Raw genomic sequence first — 19,764 nt, forward strand, 5'->3', positions numbered from 1 at the left:
CATTTATGCTTCATTATAGTCTCAGAAGGCAGCAGCATGTCCAAGTCTGAACACACTACACAAATTAGTGGAGAGAGAGGAAAACAAAAAATGGAAACTGTCTGATACTTAACGTCTGAGTGTTCCTGATCACAGATATTTATTTTACAAAGACTTACATATTCCACCCTCATGGCAAATTTGACAGAAAGAACACACAAACCACTCCTCTCATCCATGCTGGTAAAAATCCTGGCACCTTGGTCCTCAACTTTCACCATGAGTTCAGACTAAGACATCAGTTTTTCAATGAAATATCTGATTATAGGGTGATGAGGCACTGGCACAAGTTGCCAAGAGAAGCTGTGGCTGCCCTATCCCTGGAATTTTTCGAGTCCAGGTTGGATGGGGCTTTGAGCAACCTGGTCTAGTGGAAGGTGTCCCTGCTCATGGCAAGGGAAGCAGAACCAGAGGATCCTTAAGGCCTCTTCCAACCCAAGCCATTCTATAATTAAGGTATCTCACAGGCTTTGTTCGATCATCTCTGTAAGGAGTAGTATCAGGCAAAATGTGGTAAGACTGAACTGCTCCAGTTAACAGAAGCCACGCACATTTCAAAGAGCTTTGTGATCCTTCCTCCAGAAAGGAGACAGCCAGAATATCTGATAGCTAGAAGCCTTCCTGCTGTCCAAACTGGAACAAGCATGACAAGGCTGTGATAACACATACAGATGTCATGGCCAGCCACGTGAAGAAACCACAGGAATCGGGGGTCTCAGCATTTGGCAGGCCTGGGACATATCTCTTATTTGAGGGTGGGCACAGAACACACTGCACAGCTGCTGCCAGTAGCCAGTACAGCATGGAAAGGGAGCAGTCTGTTATCACTTTATTATGGATTTATGTTTGGGGGCTGTGGTTTTCAGTTGTTTTTTTCCCCTCAGAGGTTACCTTAGCTGTGCTTGTGCCTTCAGCTGATGCAGTATTCAAGACCTCAAACAAGACCTCGCCCTAAGCCTGGCCTCACTCAGGATTGTATGATTACATTGTTCCAGTCTTGTTCCCCATCACCTACCTGTAGCAGCTCTTTTGCAGAACCTCTCTTTTCCACGTCCATTTCAAGACAGCGATTTAAGAAGTCTCGGAATATGGGTGAAAGCTTTTCTGGATTCTGCAGTTCTGGAGTCCCGTTAGTAGCAATGAGATACAGGGCCTAAGACAAAAACAAGCACCCAGGAAACAGAAGGTTATGAAGATTAGATTCTATCTCTGGATTAGAGACACCCATTTCTCCTCTCCCTCCCCACAGTTCAATGGGGAGGAAAAAACTCCACCTCATCAGGGTCACTAATCAATGCCTACATTTCAGCAAACAGAATAGCTGCCAGCCCTATTTTTTGTGGATGAGATCCAATCCTTTATTGTTTTACCCTCGTAATCTGGGTTTGGAACCTGCAGCCCTCTCAAGGGATTACCAGGACAAAAACAACATTCCAGACCCTGTTTACACAGGGAAGTTAACTGGCATGACTCTACCATTACTCCTGTAATGACTATATCTTCATGGGAAGGTAACCCTGACTAAATAGACTTTTCTTTCTGTTGGTACTCTGCCTGAGTGCACAAGGCCTAAAACATCAACACGATAAAGATGCAGTTGGCTCTTTACAAAAGATGTCCAGCAGACCCTTAGGCATCTTTTAACACCCTGCAGAAAAAAAGCAGTTTTGCTACTGCTTGGGGATGAAGCATTCACACACACCCTCCTCTGAGAATCAAGAGACTCAAAATTCATCCAGTTCAGGATTTCATGTGAGAAACTTCCTGGATGAATTTTCAAAAGAAACAGAAATCTGTCAGAGACTCGTTAATATACAGGCCTTTTGAACACATCACTCAACACATCCCATGGGAGCAGTCTAATAGACTGGTAATTGGCATGAATTGTGTTAAATGAGGCCAAAGTATTGTTACTCTAACTCAACACCGTTTTATTCCTTATAGTCTTCCTGGCTGCTGCATTTCTCTCCCAAAACCAGTTCCATTGCAAGAAATGGAAAAAGAATTTAAACAGAATTTTTCTAGACCCCTCCAACCCATGTAACTGGTGGAAAAGCCATAAACCTAGCTTGTATTAAGAGAAGTGATGTCCCTACATGCTGACAGCATATCTCCTTTTGTTAATAATTAAACAAAGGGAAGACATCAGGAGGCTTAAGCCCTGTCTAAAGGCTTATTACGCTTCTCATTTTACTTGGAGCGTGCAAGGAGGAACAATTTGCCAGTAGGAAGAAGGTCCTACTAGAATAGAATCAAATTGAATCACAGAAACATAGAATGCTTTGGGTTGAAAGGGACCTTAAAGATCACAGAATTCCAATACCCCTGCCATGGACAGGGAACCTTCCACTACACCATGCTCAGAGGAGAATTCTCTCATTCACAGGGTAGAAGGTTTGAAGACATGACTGCTTTGTTGCAGTAGGTAGAACTTCTGCCTCTGTTAGCATCCCAGAAAGTGGGAAATGACGAGTATGCATGATCTAACTCATAAAGAACCCACACCTCTGCTACCCAGAGCAAACTATGGGTTTTAACTAAGACTATCTCAGTCTTCTCACTAGGACATCTAAGGAGACCACAGATTCATTTGAATTAGATGGGGCTGGAGGTGGTGAAACCACACCGGAGGATTCAAATGAGCTCGGTTTCATCAGCAGCTTAGTGAAGAGCTGAGGAGAAAAGCACTTGCTTACTCTCAGAGGGTTCTCATTGAGGTAGGGGGGCTCTCCTTCGATCATCTCAATGGCCATGATCCCCAAAGACCAGATATCCACTTTGGGCCCGTAAGCCTTCCGCGTCACCACTTCAGGTGCCATCCAGTACGGGGTGCCCACCATGGTGCTGCGTTTGCTCTGCTCAGGAGTGATCTGGGCACAGAAGCCGAAGTCAGCTGGAAAATTAAAATAGGGTGGAGGGGAAAGACAGAGATGAAGGAATCAGCAAGTTTCTCCAAAAACAACCCTTACTGACACCAGAGCTACAGTACACTTTACCCTGCTGTGCTGTCTGGTGTGCTGCTGCTGCAACTGTGACAGGAGGAGAGGTTTTGTGGCTAATACAGAGGATGGTGTTTAGAGCCAAGTTTCTAAACCTGACTCTCTGAGGCCATGAGGATTCTAGAGCTGCTTTCACTTGTCTGTGTGAAAGATGGGGATCAGGAAATAACCACATACAGGAGTTGGGACACTCAGCTGTGTTTCAGCATTACACAGCTGTAACACACTCTATAATACATCATCTAAAGACCATTCCTGGATATGCGAAAACAGGACTTAATGCACAGTCTGATCTAGATACACTGCCCAGACCACACGCTGTACTGTACTGTCTGGTGATATTTTCAGTCCAAGAGGTATTACTTCCCCTGTAGACACATCATTTCTCAAACAGCATCTATTTTATGGAGCAAAGAGTGTTCAGAATAAATGTAAAGTACCTAAATTTATACTGACTACTTTCTTTGAACAGAGAGAAAGATGGAGGGCCTTCACACAAAGATTGCTGCGCCCTATGTCTTATTTGTATTTGGCTTACCAAAAGAAAACTAAATCTGTTCTTGCAAGCCCAGCAGAATCAACACAGCAAGATGCACCGCCCATCCTGACCCCCTGTGGCATTGCACGTCTAATTTTAGGCAGAATGATGAAAATTAAACTGATTCCTAGCTGAGTTTTCATCAAGGGTAAATACCAGGAAAGGACATATGGTCCATAAACAGGGCAAATTTCCAGCAGAGCCAATAAGCAGCTCAGATCCAGAAGGTTACTGCATCATATCCACAGGGATTTCTCTAACTTTAAACTACAGCCCGGCACCAGCACACCGTGCTCAAAGAAGTTATTCCATAAGAACAGAGCACTTTGGCCCCCATCAGTTATTCATTGCTAACACTCCTGAGATCTGGCTCCACCAAAGTGCAGCTTTAGTTTAAAAAGCAATTATGTGCAAAAAAACCCCACCTTCTTACTCAGCATATCTGCACCCTGTGAATTTTAAGTTATATCTGCTGTCACTGCCGACAAAAATAGATTTATTTATGCCTACTGGGTGCCAGCCAACAGAACTGAGAGGAAGAAAAAGGGAGCACCATTCTGTTAAAGCTATAGGTGGAAGATAATAATTCAGTGGTTTCCAGGCTTATCTCTGCATGGACAATGACAAGCACAACAGCTACCTTAGCACCCAAGGGGCAGAACAGTCTCAAGGTTTTCATTACTGGTGATACCACAAGGAGGAAACAACATTTAGACTCCAGTCTGGGTTGGCATTGTAAGATTAAATGATTTCTAGTTACACAGTTTTCAATTCTCCCTCCACTTCTCCTGCCCTTGAGTACCTGCAGCATTTTCCAGACTGAAGAGATTGTTCATAAATGAAGACTTATAGCCTTACATCTTCTAACCCAGCTTTCTAGACTGGAGTAGCATTAAAATACTGTTATTTCAGTTCACATAAACAGATGGCCCAAAGCTAGATGAACCCCAAGCCTCACTTCAAGTCTGGTATCCCTTCACAAGGATTTGTGTTTGCCAGTCTTCATTAAAACAAATGCCACAGAAATATCTATAGCAGCATTTCTACAGCCTGTTCATCATGACAGCATCAAGTACCTCAAACACCCATCTCCCTAAAATGCCTGGCCCAGAGCAGATAACTGGCATGGGTTGATAAGTCATCAGCAGTAAAGTTCCCTGCATACTTAGTTTGACAGAGCCATCCATTCCCAGCAGGATGTTGTCACTCTTGATGTCTCTGTGAATAACCTGGTTTGAATGGAGGAATTCCAGGGCTTGGAGACACTGAAAAATAATTGAGATATTCTTACTGTGCATGAAATGATTCACCAGTCACAATTAGCCAGCTAAAGGACTCAAACAGACTGTGCATTTTTGGTAGTAATGGCGCAGGGTCTCAGGGCTTTTCATATACTCAGTATGTGCAGGGCTACAGAGATGTCACACTGGGATCAGCAGATCCTGGGAGGACAAGTTAGTCCCAAATGACTTGCAGAACAGACAAAATCAATAGGATCCCAACCCCATTTCCCACTCTAGTTCCTCCCTCTGGGGTGAAACATGAGGTTTGCATTAGAATTGATTGCTGCATCCTCATAGGTGAAATCCATTCTCTAAAAGAATGACTGTCACATTACAGAAGCTGGAGACATTCCCATGGAGTCAGTGACAGATGGTGGAAAGTTCATGTCCCATTCCCAACCAGAGCTCCCTCTGACTGTGAGTGCTGCTTTACCTCCCGGCACACGGCGGCGATTTGTCCCTCGTCCATGCAGGTCTCTGTCACAACATCGGTGAGGGAGCCTCCTGCCAAGTACTCCATCACCACCCAGAGCTCTTCTCCTACAAGGTAACTGAAGGGCCCAGACCAGATTTTAAAAACAGAATGTACAGGGTTTTAAAGTTGTCTTAGAAGTGCTCTAAAAACAAGAGCTGCGTTTAACAGTATTAGGGAACCACAAAATTCTGGTACTTTCTGTACACGGGAAGATCTGATCACAACCTGAATGACCAAAGAGAAGGGTGAGTGCAGAAAGTTGAGGAGAGGTGTAGTGGGAGAGCTGGCTAGAAGTTTCCTGTCCATAAAGGCAAGGCTGAATTTTTCTGCCATGGAAAGGATGCAGACTAAGATGGAGACCTGACCTTACAACTGCTCCTGCTGCTGGGAGAGAAGGAAAGAAGCAAAGATGGGGTCCGAGCATGCAACCCAGACATTTGGCCCACAGCAATGGCTTCTGAGGGCTCTTGCACTGGAAGAGGTGGCTGGGGGCTGTTTCACTACTCCTGGCATCCTGCTGTCCTTAGCAACTGCTTGCTTTGCCTCGGCCCAGGGACAATTCTGGGTGACACAAAAGATGGCTACCCACAATCAATCATGAATGAGCACTTCTTTTTTAAGCACCATGCATTTGAAAAATCACCTCAATCTTTTCCACATCATCCAACTAATCTGTGATTCTGTCTGAAAATTTCAGAACCATTCATAAGGTCAAAGTAGTACACCTTACTGGATGAAACAACAATTTAAAGATTTAAAATAGAAAAGGAAATGCCAAAAAGGCAGGTCTTTTCTAAAGAAGGCCCATAGGAAGATGGGGAGGAGACAGCTGAGATGAGAGTGGCTTTTCTCAGTCATTTGGGATATTCCTCTCTGCTGAGTGTGTGTGTGTACCCATGTCTAAAAGTAGAAGATGGGAGATGAAGACTTCAGCATTAACGCATTAAGAACAAACAAACAAAAGAACCCAAAAAAAAAAAAAAGCCCAAACCACTAACCATTTCTGCCCCTTTTTGGGCCCATCAACACAAACTACCAGGACAGATACATCAGGATGACACACTCCTGAAGGAAGGAATCATCACTTTGAAAACCCACCTTTTCAGCCAATGCTCTCATTTTTCAAGTGAGTAGACAGATGAGTCAAAAGTGAGAGGGCAGAGAATCTAATTAAAAGCATCATCTGGCACTAGAGTTCATCAAGGATACGTTTGCTTTGCTCTAAAACACTGATCCTACTGAGGAATGAATTTGCCAGGAGCCAAATGCAAATGCAGGATAGGTATTAGGGAACAATTAGGTAGAAAGCAACAGTAAAGGAGAAAGAACCTATTAAGCTTGGCATGGAAAGTAGACAGAGATGAGTGAGACATCACAGCAGTGAGCAAGGTGTGGCATTTACCCCCAAAGGACACACTGACAACACCAAGCTGATGAAAAAATCCCCCTAAATAGTAATAGTGGTCTGATCTACACCTGGATGACAGTAGTGTTACAGTTATGGACAGCCTTTAATTCCAGGGACAAAGTGGGTATCCTGATTTGCTGGTGCTGAAGACTGTGTAGGGAGGTGCAATCTGGAGATTCTTACAAGATGCAAAGCCCAAGGGCACAGGGCTGTGCTCCCGCAGCACAGAGGTCTCAAATTCCACTATGGAACAGAAGCTGATGCACTGGCTTTTTTTTTTCCCCAGCATTACAGACCCCAGCAAAAGCACTCAGCCCCTCTGAGTAAGAAAAGAGCAGCAGGACTGCTTTCAGAAGCACTCCTGCTAATTTCTGTGGGTCATTTACCTTCTGTTGGGCTCTGAAAGCCCAACTGCATCCACACTCTTCCTTCCTGCCCTATGCTATAGCTACTTCTTCACTTCTGCCAAACCAGGCTTTCTGCAGATTTTATCAGCACCCTCTCAGCAAATCACCCACCATGGACATCACAAGGTTTCCCTTCATTGCCAGTAGCACTCTCTGCAGCCCAAATCCACTCTCTGCAGCCCAAATCCCGCTTCACTGTAAGAATGGGGGCAGAATGGGCTCTTTGCATGACAATCTCAAGTTCCACATGCTAGGAGCAAGCTGGTGTATCTCTGCAGCCAAAACAGATGGAGCAAGCCAAGAACCATGCTGTGAACCAAAGCTGAGCCATGAGCAGCCACAGACATGTGCCAAGACCCTGGCAACTCCATAATTGATAGATTTGACATAACACACAGGGAGGTGGAATTAACAGTGGCTCCCTGCCAGCTGCCACCAAAGGAATGTCATCTCAGGGTGGTACTGTCTCAGGGATCTTTCCACTCTCTTGCCAGTCTTAGTCACTGAGCTGCCCACTGAAGGCATGACTCAAACCCACTCTCTCAGCAGTTCTAGAGACACCATCAGGAAGTCCATACACCTACGTGCTGCTCTGATGCAACATCAGGCGCAGCATGGTGTCACACCTTGTCACCCACTGTCACCTTCCAAAACAAGCTGGCAGTAAAAAAAGCCTGATGAAAATCTTTGAGGAAGAAAAGGATGGTCTACAGCTTTCTCTTCATCCATCTGCAAGAGCAGCTAATGTCTGATCCTGTAAGGTGCTCCTCAGCTTCCACTTAGATACCTTAGGAAGTTGTCCACCAAGTCCTGTCTATCACAAATACACATATTTTATTGATAAATTTGGTGAAATTTGGAGTTGCCCAGAAGTGCAAGTTCATTCATTACAGAATTTTGCACCAGTAACTTGCCTCCAACATGCAAACATGAATATAGCCTGGAAAGAAACCAGTGTGTTCTTGTAGCATGACTGTCTTACACTTTCAGCTTTATTCATTGACCACCCATCCCTACTGCAGTTTGGGGTTGGGGTAACAGAGGCTACCACTTATTTGTGGGGTTTATTAAGTTAAGGAGTTCTTCAGAATGAAACTAAAGGGCAGGAGTTTGCTTTGCCTAGCACTGGGCATCTGACGCCTGTGTTTAGATGGCTGAGTTTAGAAGCAGGGCTCTGAGGGCCTCTTTCATGCAGCAGAAAGGAACTGGCACCTCCAGCAGGTAATTCAGCACAAGTGGCTGTTTGTCTGTACAGAAGACTGGTGCCACTGTCTTCAGAGCCAGATGCTTCTAAATCCAGCTCCCAAGTACAGCTGAATTAGGCATGTCACTATCTTAAATATCACAGCACACCTTTGTGCAACACTGGCCACTTAGACTGCAGCAGAAAAGATGCTTAACCACAAGCATGTAGGCTGTGCAGCTATGAGGGGACAAAGAACAGGAAACCCTTGCATAAGGGCAGGAGCTGAGGCAAAGAGAAGAGAGAGAGCTGGTTCATGCCAATGGCTATCTAGATTGCAGCTCCCATTAGGGACTCAGAAGGGGAGACACTGTAACAGAACCACAAAGCAGAAACCAGTGATCAGCACATCCTTCCTCCACCTCCTTCAGCAGGAGGCAGAAGCCAGCAAGTGGCATCCAAATATCAGCTTAATTCAGCACTTGGGAAGCACAGGCACATTAGGCTGGGCAGGAGGAACACAGCTCCCCAGCAACAGGATCTTGCAGTTACAGAGCTGAAGTGGCACAATAGGCACAAGAACCCCCATGTTCATCCCAGTTGCTGTTCTGTCCATGTGCAGCACTCAAACAAAAGCTAATCCCTCTGAAAAAGATTAGTGAAAGTGGAGGACAAAAGCAGCAGCTTTTGTTGCTGAAAGTTTGAATAAGACAGCAGGATGTGGAGCTATCCTGCAGCTGGGATGCACGGGCTAGATGAGGTAAGTGCATGTACACAGTGATGCTCTCTAATGGGAAGAGCCTCTCTCTCAAATAGTTTTGTCAAAACAAAGCCTCTAATCAGCCAGGAGAAAATAACAGTTCCAGGCCAGATGGAGTTCTTAAGCACTTGTTTCATTTTACACCAGTAACATTCTTCTGCTCTCTCTAAGAACAGGGCGTGTGCCCAGAATCAGTTTCCTGCACACACACCTCTTGCACAAAAATTTCAGGAGCAGACTTTCTGTCCCCTCAACAAAGTAGTTCTTTACAGCTATGCATGGGACACAGCACCACAAAAATTCAGCAACACAACTGTTGCAGTTTGTAAGTGCCTCCTTTTTTAGCTAAGACATTGAAAGCCTGCTAACTAAACCTATTAAAGAAATAGCTGATTAGATTTTGACATACATGCCAAGCATAAAAAGTGTGCAAATCCCCTCTCAAATTTCCAAAAGAGATTCTAGGTCACATCCCTTCATGCTATCTTCCAAAAAACCCAAGCTGCCAAGACTAAAGCCTGCAGCTCACCCTATCCAAGCAGTCTTTACCCTACAATAAAGCAAACCTGTGGTTCATCAGAACTGCTACATTCAGACATTGAGTGCAGCCGACAGAAAATCTTGCTGCAGCTCAAGTGGAACTAGCTCTATTTTTAACAGGTAAAGGACGCAGGCTTGACACAATGCAGCAGTGTGATGTTGATGGTGAATCCAAGCCACCATGCAATGCTTTTGCCAGTTGGGCTTTCAGCATCATAGAATTATAGAATGCTTTGGGTTCAAAGGGACCTTAAAGACCATCTAGTTCCAAACCCCTGCCATGGGCAGGGACACCTTCCTGTACACGAGGCTGCTCAGAGTCCCACCCAACATGGCATTGAACATTTCCAGGGCAGCCTGTGCCAGTGCCTCAACACCCTCACAGTAAAGAATTTCTTCATTACACATAACCTAAATCTACCCTCTTTTGTCTGAAAACTGTTCCCTCTTGTTCTATCACTATCTGCCTTAAAAGTCACTCTCCCTCTTTTTTAAAACCTCAGTGGACAGTCACAGGGACAAGACTACATCTAACCCTGGAAGGAGTCTGCTCCTCTGGCAGCAGAACACCACCATTGCTCAGTGGAAAAGAAAAGAAGAGGAAGGCAAATAGAATAATACATTTCAAAGTGTTTCTATTTCTCCTTTAGTAACAGGAAGGAAACAAGCAGGAAATTTGTTGTGTCAAATTTGGCAAAGGAGAGAGACGAGAAATGGAGTCCTGACAGGACCTTTGTTGCCAGCCTCTCTAAGGAGAGCCTAGACATCCCACTAACACTGGTTCAGATACCTGTTTCTCCTCGTTCTGGAGAGAGACTGCCAGGCCACCCACACTCCCACAATGCCACATGCATTAAGCAATGCAAGGTTGTCCCACACTTGCATTAAACTGAGCCAGGAACCATTAAGACACCGACATGGAAGTGTTTTCCAGTGTCCCTTTGTGAGCCCTTCAAATACTGACATACCTGTCCAAGTAGTTGACGATGTTGGAGTTTTTGTTTTCCCTCATCACAAGGATTTCATTAATAATCAGTTCTTTTTTGGGCTGCTGCTGCAAATTCATCTGTTTGATTGCAACCTGCAATGAAAAGAGATCAAGCAAAGCATTATTGCAGGAGTCCCCCAGAAACTTGCCAGTACCAGTCCATTTAGTCCCACATTCACATGAGGGAGGATAAAAACCTTTTCATCATGAGGTCACTTTTTCATCATTAGCTACTGAATCCTACTACCATTCCATAACTCTACAAGTTCCTGCAGCCAGTCCATTTCCACACATGCTGGATAATGCTTAATGACAAAAAGAACAAGGGGAATTGCCATTTTCATACTGGATCTTCATGTCACAGTTGGATAGCCGTCTCCATCTACAGCTTCTTGGTAATAAGGAAGAGGTCCCCTTACTCTGGCATGGACTGATATGCCAAAAAGTTTTTATTTCTGAAAGGATTCTTACTAATTTTATATTTAATTGAATGTTTCTGAAAATTTTTTGGTGGTTTTTTTCCTCCTCCCATGCAAATTTCTGCTTCTAGAAATCTAAAGGAGGGTGGGTAAATAACACAACCATGCTTAGTACTTCAAGGTAGTAACTCTATTTCTTTTGTCACAACAAGACCTGGGGGAGAGAAGCACCAGTGTTTAGATAAAAGGCTGAAAATAAATGAATTTGAGCCAGTTTTATGGCCAGTCATGCCTAAAGTGCAACAGGGATGGATCTGTCAGCTGCAGCCCTTTGGTTTAGTAGCTTTCTTCCTGTTTTAGGATACCAGCTCTGCATGCATATATGCAAAGAGCAGGAAGGTTACAGCATGTTTTTAACTCTTGTATTCAAGTTTCCACACTACCAGTACTTTGTGAGAGCACCTGGCCCTCTGAGGAACCTCCAAATCAGTAAACCTACTCAGCAGAGCTGGAGGCAAAAATAACTCATAGATGTCACAACTCAACTGCTTTTGGTACAATATTTAGGCAAAGGGAATGAGATGAAACTACACCTTTACAAAACTGCTGTGCAGAGAAGAAGGCCTGGGTGAATGGATCAGAACCAGCAACTACAGTAACTCACAAAAACAAGGATTAAAAGAAACAAGCCACAGAGTACCAATATAGATGGATACAATCAGCATTTCAAAAGAATAGCAGGGAAGACTATAGAAAAATCCCAACACATGAGAAGGCAAGAGCAGACAGACATGCTGGTTTTCCACAGTACTCACAAGGCTGCCAAACAGTACTTAAAGAACTCAAAAACAAAACCCCCATGCTGCTCTTTATACAAGACCAGAGAGAAGAATGAAAGATGAAGAAGAGAGGGAAGACATTTTATGCAGATAAAGAAGTTCCCAGTGTTTCCCTGCACAGAGCTCCTGAGTTCAGTGCACTTCACAAAGAGGAACAAACAACAGCATGACAAAGTTACAGCGATCCCAAATGCAGATTTTAAAATCCAGGGCCTGGTCACACTAGTGTAACAGGAATGATTTAAAAGTCTGTTGTAATACAAGAGCTCAAATTCTCACATGGGAGTCACCCAAGTGGTCCAGGAAGAAAGCAGAAAACCATCAAAGGACTTCCTCCTCCTATAAAATTTCTCATTGCCTCAAAATAAATATAAGAACTCTTCCTTAAAGGCTGCAATTAAACTGTATTACTTCTTCAGGAACTAAAAAGGGGGGTGAAGGAATTTCAGCAACAAGCACAATTATGAAATTTACTGGTGAATAACTCCTTACATTGTACAATGCAAAGTAGACATGCATTGTGGCAGACTTCCATAAATAAATTCAGAATAACACATGCACTTTAATCTTTTTTAAAATCCTCCATCTAGAAATAAAGGTTTCCACAGATGCTGTATATCCATCGCTACTAGTTTATTATGCAGGCAATAAGCATGGCACTTCTCAGTATTTGAGAGAAAAAAGAATAGACGGGCATTCCTTGTCTCCAAATTCAAGGGCAGAAAGTAAGTGGGCAAAGGGTGGGAGAGGAACTATTTCCATGCAAGTTAAGTAGTACAAGTGTAGGAAGAAAAGGAGCAGAAGGCAAATAAAAGAGCTTGTATGGACACATGAAGAAATCTTGGGGAAGAAGAGAGAAACTTTTACTGAGGAACTGCCCAGATCCAAACATTTGCTTCTAGCTTTTGCAATCACAGAAAGAATCTTTATAAATATGAAGTTATTCAGGAATCAAAACTTGGGAAGTAATTTTTTCCAGTTCTCTCCTCAGACCATTCAACCATGTCTCATTAGTAAGTAAATAAAGACCTCATTAAAAATAAGATGCCATGAATCCCTGAAAGACAGTATTTTGGAGCATCAACTTGAACTTTTAGGATACAATCCAAAATCCACTGCTGTGGTACTCTGGCAGCACTTACCTCCTGTCCTGTAGCTACATCTATTGCTGTGTAAACTGTACCTGAGGCTCTAAACAAAACAGAGAAAAAAAAAAAATTCTTAGTGTCTCAAAGTAAAAGCGAGAGCTTAACACATGCCCCTTCCCATTTGTCTCTCTGAAGTGCTCTCAGTCCCATTCCTTTACATGCAATAATTTCAATGGTAAACATCAGCTGAAATATTTCTGAGACAAGGCTGTTGTTGGAGCAGAAGCCAGAGAACTTATGGGCAAAAAAACTCCTAATAAGGGACACTGTGGTCATCCAAACCCTTGCTGCTAAACCAGCAAATTGTAGGACTGTGAGTTTATCCCATTTCAAGTGGCATGACTGCAGTACCCTGGCTTGCAGAATGCCCAATATGGTAACAGAGCAACAGGATCAGCTAAAGTAAACAAATGTGGCATTTGTAGTGAGGAAAAGAGGAGTTTGAGCACATGGAGCCAACTGCAGGTCTGTGTTTTGCCTCAGTGCAGTCTCTCCTACAACCTCTACTGTCCCCCTGCTTAGAGGGCCACAGCACATACCTTGAGAAGAGCTGATTCAGAAGCAAACCTGTAATATGAAGATGGTCTTGCAGTTCTTTCCCTGCTTGTAGCTGTATTTATAAACCTGATCATCTAATGGCATAATTTTTTATACTACAACACAATTGCACAAAAACCCGGTCCCTGTGACTTTGCCAGGAACAGGAGAACAGCTGGAGGGGATGTGGAACCCAGCAAAACAACCAAAAACAAAAAAAGAAGAAAACAAATAAACAACCAAACAAAAGAAACTTTCCAAAGTATCCCAAACAGCTTTTCCAGCAAGCTTACTTAGCCTGGTTTCAGTGGATTCTTCTTAACATAAGGAAATGAAAGGTCTAGGACAGAGAAGAAGCATATACTAACCCCTGTCCAATCTTCTCAAAATTCGTGTACTTCTTTTTTGGATCACCCACACTCACGATACTTCCTACAAAAAACAAAAAACAAGAGGATTTTCTTCAAGTCCTTTTTTCATACAGCTACAAGAACTAGCTGCAAGAACAGCTCCAGTGGCCACAGCAGGCTCTGATGAACCACTCGTCAAATCTAGAGGCACATGGACACCAAGGAAGCCCTCAGTTATTTACACACATACCAGCTGCAGCATTCCCTTCTATCAGGACCTTCCCTTCAGAAATGATGGGACACAGACATTAAGAACATTTAACCTTCACTAGCAGTCATTACTAGGTGCAGGATGGGGATACACAGGCCTAACACATGGAAAAACAATTACTTGTTGGAAACCTGCTACTTAAAGTCACTCCCAGCTTCAGCACCCTGGATGATCTAAGATGTGCCCGCACAGCAATCTCTGAAATTGGAGGCTGGGCTCTCAATCATCTTGGAGCCAACAGTCTTTTACAAAACTAGCCAAAGATTTCCTTACACCATGACAGCTTGTAGCAGAAAAAAAGTATTTATGATATTTTTGTACCAGCACAACCACAGCCATTTACTGACCCAGTGACTGGGCTGCAAGACTCAGGAGAGAAGGTGGAGAGACCCTTCAGAGCCAAACCTCCCCTACCCTGTCTTGGGCAATGCTCAGCGGCTTTTCTAGGAACCTGACAGCCAGCACAGGTTTAGCAGCAGTTGCCAGCATCCCTCTGGGTTTGGAAAGCAACCTGAGACCATCTCAGTTTGTTCTCCCAAAACACGGCTGTTCAGCCAACAGAAAGTCCATCACTGCATCCCTCAAAGGGAAAAGCACTTTGCCTGGTGTTCCACAGCATGTGGCTGCAGACTTTAACTGATATTGATAACTCCTCTATGGCAGGCAGGAATTACCCCTTTTTAGGGCAAAGAAACCAGATCCAGCAATTTCTAGAGCTCAGCTGGTAGCCAGTCCCCTCTCTAACAGCACCAAGGTGGCTCACAGGTTCAAGGGATGCAGAGCTGCATCCGAGTTGGTGTTTGCAAGTCACTGAGGCTGCCAACATACGGTGCTGCTTTCACAGGGTCTGGGGCTGAGCCTTAACAGATGTATATTGGCAAAGAAACTGCTCATGGTCATTAAGCCAAGGAAACCAGTAGCAAGCAGAGCAAGAGCAGGCTATTTTCAGACACCATTGGAGAGAAGCCAGACCCAGAGGGTTTAGGACAGACAGAGGTAGAAGTAGGGAATATGGCCCATGTTTGGAGAGGAGGGCAGGAAGAGAAATCTGGCTTTATAAAACCCACTCTACAATTACAGAAGCGATGCTGTCTGCCCTGAGGACTGGTATTTCTGGACAAATATTCATAAATTTTCCCTCAAAGCCTAACACAGGCTACAAGATCAGACTGCAAATGTTTCCCCAAGGCAAGGACTGGACAGAATGCTGTGGTGACAAGAGGCATTTGCCAGTTTTGCCCTGTTTAATGCTCTTAACTCTAAAATAGGGGGAGGTTTCCTACCTTCCAAAGAGTCGGGTGAGGATTCATTAATGTTTGTACCAATGCTGTGTTTATGCTGAGAGGTAGAGATTGAGCAGCTTCCTTTTAACCTTTGCACACATTTAGCGCATCTTTAATATGTGTAAATATATTTTTGTTTTACAGTTTTAATCATTTTATTTACGTGTCAAACTAAAATGTCAAAAGGCTGCTTGTCTGCACAAGTACAGCTCCATTGCCCTCAGTGGAAAGACATTTTTACTGAGATTAAGACTAAAGATTAAAACTTCATAACATTTTTCTGACTAGCCCACATATAGAAGTTGACACCTGGAGCAAGCAAGGTATCAGAACATACATCTGCTTCCCAGCACTCCTAAAAGTAGCAATTGCACTTCTCTTTGTGACTGAAGTGGGTGTATTTGTATTAGAATAGCACCTTTTTTCCTGCCACAGTTCCTACCTGGTCACAAAATGTCTTGAATCCTTAATGGTACAAAGATCCTGCTAACTGAGTGAGTGAAGTCGATGTTTTGAAACAACAGGTGTGAGTATTCCAATAGCAAGCAGTTCCAGTTCATAAGCCATCAAGACAACTTAGGCTTTATTTAGAGAAATCAGGTACCATTTTTTAATATTTTAAAGTTTTTTTAAAGTTATATCCTCAGATTAAGTCTTCATGTAGCTACTAGACTCTTATTCCTAAAACACTAACAAATACCTACTCAAGCCAAGGAGGTCAGCCTTACCATAGAGATGCTAACACAATTTAAGTCAACTGACAAGCAAGGAATGGATGTAATTAATACAGGATTAGTAGTTCAAAGAATTACAAATGCTCTACTCTAATAAAACCTGGCCCAGGCTGAGGATAGCAATCAATTGCATGAAAGAGCTGGTTCAGCGGTTGGATATGCCACAGCAGCTTTGTGGCAAAAACCACCAAGCAGCAGAGGGGCACTTGCACTGAAAGGTAGGAACTGTTAAAGACACAAGGACACAACTGAGAGACTTGATGAATTTTTCTCATTAAAAACTCACCAATTTGGCTACCCACAAAATGTTAAAGCACTTAAAGATAACCAAGTCACTTTACACCACGATACTGTGGAAAGCAAACTTGGGGATGCATTAATTTTCTCTCCATCTTTCAGACACCTTGTGTCTAACATTGCAATATAATAATTTGTGCTTCAGAGCTACAGAATAAGACGTGGAACAATCTCAGACTTCATTGTTAAATAGATGTTATTTGTTCAGGGCTTGTTTTGCAGAGCCTGAGGATCTGTAACTCCCTGGGGACTTCAGCAAGTATCACAGGTGCTCAGTTTATGTTCAAGCTCACCCCTTACATCTGCCCCCAGTGTTATGTTGTGACTGTGTGCCCATGTCTTCAGTAAGGGATCTCAAAACAGGAAAACATTTCAGCTTATTGACATTCTGAGAAACCAACACAGCAGGACCTGGAATTTGACTTTGTTAAAGAACAAGGACATACTTAATTTTTCCAGTATCTCTTCATCTGACATTTTTGGCTTTTTCTTTTGCTTCTCTGTGTTCCTGACCAGCATGTCGGGTGCTGTTGTGCTGTTTTCCGAGGGAGAAGAAATAGGAGAGGTGGCCACATCTCTGGTAGGAGGAGGAAGAGGGTCTATCACAGAGCGGGTGTATATCTAATTTTGTTGAGAAAAACACACAAGTCAGGTGAAGATTTAAACACTTCTATTCATCTTCTTATTATTGCTATTGTTCTGGTTGTTGCCAGGGATGCATTTCTACAGCTACTTTGTTAGCAACTAACATCACTAATCAAGGATTAGTGATTAATCATTAATCGTGCCCCCCCCCCCAACTAGGCAGGTGACAATACAAAGGTGCTCTGCCAGAAGGAATGGCTCCCATTGCATCCCTCCTGCTCCCTAGAAGGGCTCAGCATGCCATGCAGAGGGACAAAGTCACAGTCAAGGCCTGACTGTGGTTGCAGCAGTGAGGGCTGAACAAAGAATTTCTGCTCACAGATTTGGTGTGTTCAGGTCGCGGAGCTATCACAGGGGGTGGAGCTGCATCATCTTCATCATCCTCATCTTCAGACACTGAGGGTACTGCAGGGGTCTCAGAGACAGCCTTCACATTCTGCATAGAGTTGCACAAATAGCAAAAATCAAAACCCAATCGCATGTTGTAAACAAAATCACAAACACTGGATTAAGCTCCTAACAGAGATTGCACTGAAGCAAGTGCAGAAAAGCAATAATCAGAACAGGCTGGAGAGTTACAGTGTCTGAAAAATTCAAGGCCCAAGGTTTCTGAGTCTTCATGGGAAATGGGTGTGCAGTCCAGCACTGCCTGACACAGCTGTTCAGACAGAGCTCCTCATCTGCCTGACTGACAGCAATCCCCTTCCCAGAAGACCTGGGCTCTCTCACTGCTTCCCCAACACCCACACAGCTGCCCAGCAAGTTTCAGGACACTCAAGTTTGAAAATATCTCTCCCTATTTATACTGTCTCTTAGGGTTTTTTGCGTGCTTCAAACCCTGACCATTCAGTATGAAAATTTCAGACTTTAAATGCTAGAATTTGCATCAAACTCTTAATGTTTTCTCCAAAAGTTAGGAGGTCAAGTTAATGTTGCCTCTGGTACTATGATCGAGAATTAATTAATGTGAGATTTTGGAAGCAGAATCTGGCAAAATCTTTTCAAATCTCTTTTAAAATCACTTCCTAACATAAAATTTAATGGAAAAATAGGAATGATTTATTTTTTTAAAAAACAGTTGTAAAGGTGGATAAAAAATTATCTGGAATTTTCTGCAATACTGTGATTAGGAATGAAAGTAACTTTTAAACTTATACATTTAAAACTGGATTTGAAGTTCATTACATTCTTTACACTATAAACGTTTCAGAATAAACTTGGTGAGGTCCTCAACCCACTAGACCAGTTCTGTTTGTGCATCATCACCTCCCTAAGAGTGGCAGGGGGAAAAGTATTAAAGTCCTCAGAAAGAGGGGGAAAGCAACACAGTATTTCACTCAGCCTAAAATACTTGAAGTCATCATCATCCTATAATTGTCAAAATGCACTTGACATGACACAAAAGCCTGGCCTGTTAAAAGCAACAAGGAAAAACTATGCACTGGGAGTTTCCTGAATATCCCCAAAATTAAAGGTTATCCAATGCCCTCCCTCAGGCTATCTCAGTAGACTGGTAACTACTGCTTTAACAGGATTTACTTAAAAATCCAACCTCAGATATTGAAACTTCTGAGGACTGACATACAATGACATGCAATAATGAACAACGGCAGAAACATTTTCCTTTTCTTTTTACAGAGAGTCCTAAATGATCAGATCTGAATAAGCTGCCTTTGGAAGGGAGAAGAACAAGCCAATTCTATGTAATGACATGGCCATGAGAAAACAAGAGATAAGGGAATTGTGGGGTTTTATGAACCATCTTCAACTGAAAGTTTTGTTTCTTCCATCTCACAGGCACACACAAAAATTTATCACATCTCCTAACAAAGCAAATAGGAGTGGTGCCTGCCCTGGTAAGGACTGAGTAAAGGTCAAGCAGAGAGGAGGAGAACCTTTTATTTCCTGTTCTGCTAGAGATTAGTCTGGTTAATCAACATTAGCTTTGGTAAATCAGACTTAGTGGTTAGTAAATAAACTTTATTATATCACAGATGTTTATAGAGACATAAAACCTGACAGCAGAGTGGTTATCAAATTCTAGGTATAGGAGAAGACCAACTTCTATGAAAACAGAGCTATTTCTATTAATTAATTCACTAATTTGCATTCACTAAAGATCCTACTTCTGTCCACTTTACTCCCCATCAGTTGAAAAAAAAAAGTGAAAGGAGCATGCCTGTTTTTATAAAGATATATTCACTACACACATATATATAGTTCAGATTCTAAAACACTAAGCAAACTACAAGTTTACATGTAATTAACTGGTTTTTTGCAAGTTTTTCTAATCCCCAAACTCGAGACAGAATGTGAGTGTAAGGCTTACCAATGTATTCGATGAATTGTAATCCTCTGCTGATTTATCTGAAAGACAGGTAACAATGCCATTATAAATGAGTTATAAATGCAGCAGCAGTGGGGAGAGGAGCAAGGGACAAGCTGTCTTTAGAAAAGGCAGGCAAAAAGGCTGCTCCCAAACTTAGCTTTCTAACTCCAGCTTCCCAGAACCAGCCATACCCTGGCAGATATAGGAACAGAGGGTAAATAAATGCAGACAAATGCAGGGGTCACGAATCCCTGCTGCAGGAGGGTGGAATTGCCCAGAGCAAAACCTGAAT

General features: G+C 43.0%; 1 protein-coding gene across 6 annotated transcripts in view; it reads right to left on the reverse strand.

Moving 5' to 3' along the window:
• Positions 1-19,764, reverse strand: part of PAK1 (p21 (RAC1) activated kinase 1) — a 75,592-nt gene that overhangs the window by 6,188 nt on the left and 49,640 nt on the right. For all 6 annotated transcript variants that reach the window (XM_048294353.1, XM_048294354.1, XM_048294351.1 and 3 more), the window contains 10 exons: positions 19,473-19,510; positions 17,463-17,579; positions 16,945-17,119; positions 13,932-13,995; positions 13,021-13,069; positions 10,601-10,713; positions 5,293-5,410; positions 4,742-4,841; positions 2,736-2,932; positions 1,055-1,192 (listed from right to left, as the gene is read on the reverse strand). In XM_048294353.1, the coding sequence (XP_048150310.1) occupies positions 1,055-1,192; positions 2,736-2,932; positions 4,742-4,841; positions 5,293-5,410; positions 10,601-10,713; positions 13,021-13,069; positions 13,932-13,995; positions 16,945-17,119; positions 17,463-17,579; positions 19,473-19,510 (1,109 nt within the window). The remainder of the gene's footprint in view (positions 1-1,054; positions 1,193-2,735; positions 2,933-4,741; positions 4,842-5,292; positions 5,411-10,600; positions 10,714-13,020; positions 13,070-13,931; positions 13,996-16,944; positions 17,120-17,462; positions 17,580-19,472; positions 19,511-19,764) is intronic.

The sequence above is a fragment of the Corvus hawaiiensis genome, chromosome 2 (genome assembly GCF_020740725.1).
Source record: "Corvus hawaiiensis isolate bCorHaw1 chromosome 2, bCorHaw1.pri.cur, whole genome shotgun sequence".
In the NCBI taxonomy this organism is placed as follows: Eukaryota; Metazoa; Chordata; class Aves; order Passeriformes; family Corvidae; genus Corvus; species Corvus hawaiiensis.